Raw genomic sequence first — 8300 nt, 5'->3', positions numbered from 1 at the left:
GTAAGTTTTGCTATCGCTACATAGCCATTGTTAGCATTAACAATTGCAGTGACTCAGTATCGGAAAGGGATGAGACGGGTCAACTGGGTCTGCACGAGCTAGCTGGTTAGCGTGTTAATTTCGGTAGAAGAAAAGAAGTGATAGAAATAGAAGCAGAACAAGAGGCTTTCTCTCCAGCTCTTGGCGAGTAAAGGAATGACGTCAGGGCGTTTCTTCTAGTAAACAGCTGTTAATGCTAACATCGGCTATGTAGCAATAGCAAAACTTACAAATAGCTCCTGTGAATCAATTTACTGCAAATACACCCTTTTAACTGGAACTGGAACATTTAAAAACTTCCAAAATCAATAAAATCAATTAAAAAAAAAAAGCTCCAGTATTCATGTATTCACACAAATTAACATACAATCTCTCAGGCTATTTTTTTTATTTGTGTCACTTTTGTGTTTCTATTTTTAATATAAAGACAGTTATCAGTCCATTATCGTTAAATTAGCAGTTAACTGTTTCAATAACTGTGATTTTTTTTCAGTCCGTCTCACTTTTGATAACAAAAAAAAAAAAAGACGAAACAAATGAGAGGAAAACGGAATCAAAGAGAGCGTTTGAGACCTTCATATGGTCATTAACATCTGGAGCAGAGAGGACAACAAGCCTGTTTACACACTGTCGATCACAGACTGGACCATATGACCAGAGTGAGGAGAGCGAGGGTGAGAGAATGAACTGACAGCTGAACATTCAGGGCTTGGTCAGAGGAACAAACAGGGACGAACAGAAGCCTCTACTCACCACAGTTATGAATCATCCAGGAATTTTCTGATTGGACATTTGGAAAAACATCGTCGTCATGTGGGACCACACGGGAGGATGACTGGACATCTGCATCTTCTCAACTTCACAGGTATTTTCTCCCTTTACCTTTGCCAAGATGCCGGATGAAGAGTAAAACAGACTTTGTAAACAACATGACTCCCTGTAGTCGGGGAGATGCTGATGAAAATCATCAGGTAGCATGTGAGAGCAAAGACAAAGTTAGTGTTGTGTTTTCTTTTGAAATGTAGGATCTGGACGAGCGACTGTCTTCAGGATGAACTGTGCTGTGATTCTTCTGTTAACATCAAGCTGCTTCACCTGGTCTTCAGCTGTATACGCCACCAACAGAGCAGGTAGAGTCCCAACAATCTGCATCATCTGCAAGGTGGATTTTATAAACTAAATGTCCTTTTTTGAAGGGTTAAATATTTCAACACTGCCCACACTCTCACATTTCAGCACTCACCTGTTGGTATTTTCATGCCAATGAGTCACATGACCTGCACTAGTGTCAGATTTGACTTACATCATCATTAACTGCAGACTTGTCAAATTTCGTCACAGTTGGTCTTCACTCTCAAAGCTCGACAGCAGCAGGAACACGTTCAGGGCCGTTCTTCAAACTTGTTTTAATAAATCAGGTTTCAGAGTTTCGGTCTGTGTGGATCACTGGGGGCAGCGACTCAGAAACACACCGGAAGTCAGTCACCATCCAATACTAGTAATACTAGGTGGACTTTACCTGTAATAGTAATAACAGGTAACTACTAAACAACCAAAAGCAAAATCACTGAATAATTACTGCTCCAAAAAAGTATCAAAAATTGGGTTTGATACCAGTTTGACACAGGTGATGTTCAGCATGGAGCGCTGCAGGAATGATCCTAAAACCCAGAAATTAGTTTTAGCACTTCCTGTTCCCTCGTCCTCAAGTCTTTGGGTGTTTTTGATTGTTTTTGTTTAGATGATTTAAATAAGGTCTGTAGTTAAGACAAGCTCAAGACATCTTCACGTTTTATTCTACGACACAAAATACGTCAGTAAATACACCAGTCATGATTTCTTTAAGCTCTTAAGTCTTGGTTGCTAAGGAGTGAGACTACAGAGGTTGTCGGGGACATTAAATTTCATCATGTTGAACGTGAAAACCAATCTACTACCCAGTCCACCTTTACAACCTCTTTGTGTTTATACAAACTGTCACTAACTCTGTCAGAGGAAACGCGTTTGTTTAAGAGGTCAGAGCTGAATCAAACTACAAGCTGAAGTCATGTGACTGTTGTGTCGTTGGTTTATAGCTGAACATTCGCTCTTTCCTTTGCTGATTGTATTTAGGGTTGAAGAATCACAAAGTGATGTTTGTTAGTGAAAATGATCCTGCTGAACTAAACCTGTCAGGATCAGAAACTGTTGTTTGTCAGAGTTTATTTTCTGTAATAATCAAAAAGACAATGTAAAAGTCCTATTGGCTTTTTGTGGAGGGAACCGGGGTGATGCTAACATCCAGGTTGGCTGCAAAGATACATCTATTGGTCAAAGGCAAAACACCTAAAGTGACATCAGTGATTGGGGTGTGGCCAGAAGTGCAACATGCTTGTGGGTTTTAAAGTTTTGTTGTGATTTGGGGGTAAGTTTTAATATTTCCTTTAATTCATCCTTGAGTAAAATTATTTTGGTTTTGTGTTTATTATTTTTTGTACATCAGATTTACCTCTAAATTCACACCGACAGTATATGTGTATGTTCTTTTGTATTTTCTTTTAAATGAACTCTTTAACGATGACCAAACGCTGACACCTGCTGGATGCTGTTTTGTCCCCAGCACCCAAGAAGCTGAAGTACCTGATTGACCCGCCTGTGTACGCCGAGGTCATCGGCCGAAGGGGAGGTAATGTCACCTTGCCGTGCATGCTGAAAACCAAACCCAACCACTACAAAGTGAAATGGACAAAGCTGGAGCCGGAACGTGTAGGGCCAGAGAACATCATCATGATATCAAACGCACACGCCTTCAAGCCGTACGGCCAGGTTGGACCGCGGGCCTCTCTTCGAAATGCTCACACCATGGACGCCTCCTTGCTGCTCAGACGCCTGCAGCTGGAAGACGGCGGCACGTATCGCTGTGAGCTCATCAATGGCATCGAGGACGAGAATGTCGTCATGGAGTTGAGGATTGAAGGTAAATCTGCAAATTGTTAACAGGAAATGGTGTAAAATGTGTGTTTGAAATGTTCCCACAGCTACACAGGGGTAAGGGTTTTTATCAGGGTTGAGGGTTTGTTTTTTGGGAGTCAAGTCTTTGAAGTGTAAAAACATAAACATTAACAAGATGGCTTCTATTTCTAGGTGTGGTGTTCCCATATCAGAGTAAAAACGGACGCTACCAATTCACTTTCCAAGAAGCCAAGGAGGCTTGTACTGATCAAGATGGCACACTAGCCACATACGACCAGCTCTACAGAGGTACCACACTGTGTTATGTGTTTATAACCGACCACTGACATGTTCAGCTCGGCTCTTTTAAACCAGCAACATCTCCCCCCCACAGCCTGGACGGAGGGTCTGGACTGGTGTAACGCCGGGTGGCTCCGCGATGGAACCGTTCATTACCCCATCATCCGTCCCCGACCCGTCTGCGGAGGAGAGCTGCTCCCCGGGATTCGCACTTATGGACCAAAGGATAAGAATCGCGACCGGTTCGATGCTTTCTGCTTCACCTCCCAGACGTCTGGTAAGCTTTGGGTTTGTTTGGCTTGGATCTGATTCTTATTCTAGTTCTGTCACAGAAACAGAAACCTGAGACCAAAGTGGCCTGTTGGAAACACAAAGGAAACAGCAGTTAAAGTCACATCCTTTCTCCATCCACCCTGACCTTTGCAGCGCCTCAATAACATTTGCTCCGTAGAGACAGCAGTCATGTGGCCGCTGGGGGGTTTTTAAGTCTTAAGCCACATGAGCAACGTCCTGTTTCATTTTTGAGATTAATTACCTGCAAGAGACCTCTCTCATTGGGGACACTTTGTCCTAAAGCAGGAAAAACACACCCAGGAACATTAATAAATGCACAAAAGCAGGAACCTGGAACTACCTGAGTGGAGGCCAGCCGTCAGTCGAGTGTAACCACTCGACATATGTGGGCCACCTTTACAACTAACCGGTGCTGCCTGTGGATAAAGTGTTAAAGGCAACATGGCCAACCCTTTTGTTATGCTTCTATTTCTATATCACTTGTACTTAAGTTAGCATGCTAATCAGCTAGCTCCAGCCTGGTGGGCCCGTCTCGTCACTTTCCGATACCGAGTCACTGTAGCGCCCCAGTCTGCCCTGAAGAAGTAGCTGCTCTGAGGACGTAGTATAACCTCTTGTCTTGTAAACACAATGATGGCTGAAGCTCCGTCCTGCTGCCACAAGTACTCACTCGAGCACTAAATGTGGATTAATCCGCAGCTGAAAATAGTCCCCAACAAATGCACTATTCCCTCCTGTTGTAGTAATGTTAGCTTAAAACAAATGTTTTTTTTTTGATTGGTTTTCACAAAAGATTACTGAACTTTCTAAATTATAATAATCGCATCTGCTAGAATCTATGCTGTGAGTCATTTCATTGATTGATTGGGTTTTAGCAATTTTCAAAAACAGTTTCACATCAGACGTATTTTAAAGCCGACCTCATAATTTCTGGACCAGATTCCAGGAAAGTTTATTTTGTTGTTAATGCCACTGGAGCATCACTGTTCAGTGTTGTGTGAAGGGGAAGGGCGTTGTTAACTTTATTTCACAATCATTTATTGTTTCAACAGCGAGTGATTTCGAATGTCAGCTGTGCGGAGCAACAGGCTGACCTTTAGTGGCAGATGTGCGACAGTGGGACTCATAGTAGGTTGACAGAGGACAATAAAGTCTGTTGGTGAGACATGATGAAAACAAATTCATCAGTGGGAAAATACTTGGCTGTCTCCATCCCTGGAAACTTCCTCTGCAGTGAGAAAAATGTGACCGATGAGATAGAAAACGCAAAAACAAAAGGACTTAAAACTGGTTTAACATTCGACAGTGTTGAAATGACACCGTGCCTGGATGTGTTTATATTTCTCACAGGCTCCGTCTTCTACATATCGGGCTCCTTCTCCTTCGAACAGGCGGAACACGCATGTAAACGTCAGTTCGCTGAGTTGGCGTTGGTCGGCCAGCTTTACGCCGCCTGGCATTTCCAGAACTATGACCAGTGCGACGGCGGGTGGCTGAGAGACGGCAGCGTACGCTTCCCCATCAGCAACCCCAGGCGGCGCTGTGGAGGCCTCCCTGAAGCGGGGGTGCGCTCGTTTGGATTCCCCAGCAAGATGACACATCTTTACGGAGCCTATTGCTATAGGTAGCCTCGAGTAAAAGCCTTGAGGCGTCTCACAAACCAGAACACATATTATTTACAGCAATGATCCACCAATGGGACAAGAAACCTCACATCTGAAGCAACAGACAATTACTTACAACAGAATTATATGGTTATATTTGACTTTTTATATTTCCAACATTAAATTAGTCATATAATTTAGTCAGGATATGAGTGCTTATAAGAGTATATTCATTGAAAACAGGGATTTTTGAGTCCAAAACAAAAAAAGGCCCCATTTGTGTAATTTGGTGGATTTGGAAAATGTTAAATCCAGGAAATAATTTAGTGGCAGACAGATTCTTATACAGTAGCTCTAAAATCTTTATTTTTATTTGATTATATTTTATTTTTAACCCAAATGACTGGTTTGGATGACCATGGACTTTTGAAAGATTCAGAAGCTTTTTTGATCATGATTTTTTTTTTCTTTTATTTGACATAAAGACAGTACAAATCTATATTAAACCTGTATGTAAAGTGAAATTTAGTTTTTCCAGGATGGTAAATTTTGTCTGTGACATGGGAAACACAATTTCCAAAAGTAATAATCACTTAAGAGATAACTGTTGGTTGGTAAAACAGTGTAACAGGCCGACTGTTTACTGTGGTTTATATTGGATAACGCCAGCCTCTGTGACTAATAGAATAATTAGAAGGAAGTAAATGGTGCAAAACATACACACAATCATCTTGCACTAAACTTGTATTAACTTGACAGCTCTGTAAACCTGTTGTCTGTTTAACTCGACACTGATCTGCTTCCCGTGAGCTCATTCAGAGCAGCTAAAAAGGGTGAACTGGTTTATCTGTAAATTAATTGCATGTGATTTAATTTATTCAATAAAGATTGTGTCCACGTATCAATGTATTGATTTGCCAATGGAAAGTTTGTGCATTGTTTTAAACTTTACCAAGTCAGAGTGGTCAGGATGTGGAACTGAACTGATGTGGATCCAGATGTGTGGGATTTTACGTACAAGATAAAAGGTGCAGGTGTTTTGATTCGTAGCAAAAATCTGTTTTACCATTCAGTGGACGGACACTTCTCAGTAAGGCACCACACACTGTGCACTGCTGCGTTAGGTCAGTCAATTCTTTTTAAAAAGGTCATAATTTATGCAAACTCCATTAGTTCTGCTTGAATTTCCCCTAAAATGACAAAAAAAAGAATTAATATAGTAATAAGTGATAACACATTGTATTGTTATTTAAGAGTCATATGATCGTGCTATATATTAAATAGATTCTTACAACCATACTATTTTTAATGTGTTAATTTATATACAGTTAAATCAATAAACAACATGTAACAAGAGCAAAAATTCAGACTACATTACAAAATTACATTTTATTTCTCTTTTTTTTTCATTGGATCCATTTTTCACTATATTATTTCTACTTGTACATTTATATAGTATGCGTTCATTACATCAACGATTAACATTACCTGCTACTGTCATACAAAGATACAGCACATGGTTGCATTAGTTGCATCATCAAAACATATGTTTTCTTCTTCACTGATCCCAGAAGTAGAGCTGCGGCTCTGAGGCCAGTGAAGAATTTAAACTTCACCTCTCCGATTAGGACACTGTATGCGGACAGAGCTCTGGCCAAATACAGATACAGCACAGTTCGTATTAGCAAACCACGGTACAGAGTCTGAGAGACACCTGAATAAAAAGCACCAGAGGACGAGCAGAGTCAGTGATCCGCGATGGCGTGTGCTCAGAGACAGTCAGCTGGTTCGGCTCCGTCCAGGAGCCGGTTTCACAAAGACAGATGTAGATATGACAAATATTCAGACTTCAGATAGAAGTCTGAAGCTTCAGCTGTTGCACGAAGCGGTTTAGTTCTTGACCACCTTAAATCGGACTGTGGTCCAATGAATTCTGGGTAAAAATTAAGAAATGACCGATAGAAGAACTGAATCTGACCGCTGACCTCCGTTAACCTCAGCAGGAAAATGGATTTGTCTTTTGGAAGAATTCAACAGTTACAAGGAAATTTGAACTCCTTCTCATTGCTCAAATTATGAGCCATGTTTTCCTGATTTTTTTTGCAGGTGTCATTGATTGTTACCATGGTAACATTGGTCTGAGACCTGAGTTAGCGTGGGAGTAAGATGTCTAATGTTTTCTGACTTAAAATGAGTCTTTATTTTTATGGAACGGTCTGACTAACATTAAACTGATCTATGAGAAAAGTCTGAGATATCTTTGTGAAACCGGCCCCCAGGTGAATCTTAATCAAAAGCGGTGCAGGTGAGGAAGTGTCCCCATTTCCTCTTCAAGGACGGGACAATAACTGAAACTGCAGCACATCTGTGTCTTGAGGGAACGTTTAATTTATCACAGTATCTGCAAGACAAAAGCATCAGGTTCAGTCTGCGTTAATTTCAGGTGTGAACTCTCCTCCGCACGCAGGTGACGAATTAAAGAGAAGCGTCAATCGGGCTTCCTGTGTCTAAAAACTATTTTGTGCTGGAAGTAAATGTATAAAAACAAAATGTGTGTTTTTCTAGCACACACAACAAATGCACACGTGTTTTTTCGAGAGTGCAGACTGTGGGAGGTGAAGGTTGACTGACAGCTGTCGTTCTTCAGCACTAAAGAAGTAAAAAGAAGGGATCCTCCAGACTGTGAGTACGACCGGCTTCGCACGTTACTACACGCAGGACGCTTCGACAGCTCACTGCGAACCGCCACCAGCAGCAGGTCTGTTACAAAAAAATGTTAAAATACAGCGTTTATGGGCAGCAGCAGTCAAATTCAAGAATTCGACATTGTCACCGATTTTTAATTTCTACAATCTTAATTTTTTAAAAAACAAACAAACAAACAAAAAAATAAAAACAGTTATGTTTGGTTACAAAATGGCTGTAGATTAAGTAAAGAACACTCTAGGTTACGTATTTGAGTATGATGTGAACTTGAAAAGAATAGAATTTGTTTTTAAATATTTCTGGATCCCTTGACCCCCCCACCCCACCCCCCTGCCCCGTGTACTGGTAAATTTGGTTTATTCAGGGTAATACAGACGATTAAAACTTACATTTACATGATTAACTCATACTTTAAGCATGATCAGA

At 41.0% G+C, this 8300-nt stretch overlaps 1 protein-coding gene across 1 annotated transcript; it reads left to right on the top strand.

Moving 5' to 3' along the window:
- Positions 1–763: 763 nt before the first annotated feature.
- On the top strand, positions 764–8187 carry hapln2 (hyaluronan and proteoglycan link protein 2). Its single transcript, XM_022761992.1, has 6 exons — positions 764–904; positions 1065–1169; positions 2639–2995; positions 3163–3279; positions 3365–3547; positions 4915–8187. Exons 1-6 carry the CDS (start codon positions 871–873, stop codon positions 5190–5192), a joined length of 1074 nt encoding a protein of 357 aa, XP_022617713.1. The 5' UTR covers positions 764–870; the 3' UTR covers positions 5193–8187.
- The last annotated feature ends 113 nt before the right edge of the window (positions 8188–8300 follow it).

This window comes from Seriola dumerili, unplaced genomic scaffold, assembly GCF_002260705.1.
Source record: "Seriola dumerili isolate Sdu_G_001 unplaced genomic scaffold, Sdu_1.0 BDQW01000435.1, whole genome shotgun sequence".
Lineage (NCBI taxonomy): Eukaryota > Metazoa > Chordata > Actinopteri > Carangiformes > Carangidae > Seriola > Seriola dumerili.
Note: the sequence above shows the minus strand (reverse complement) of the source record. Positions and strands in the feature narration are given on the sequence as shown.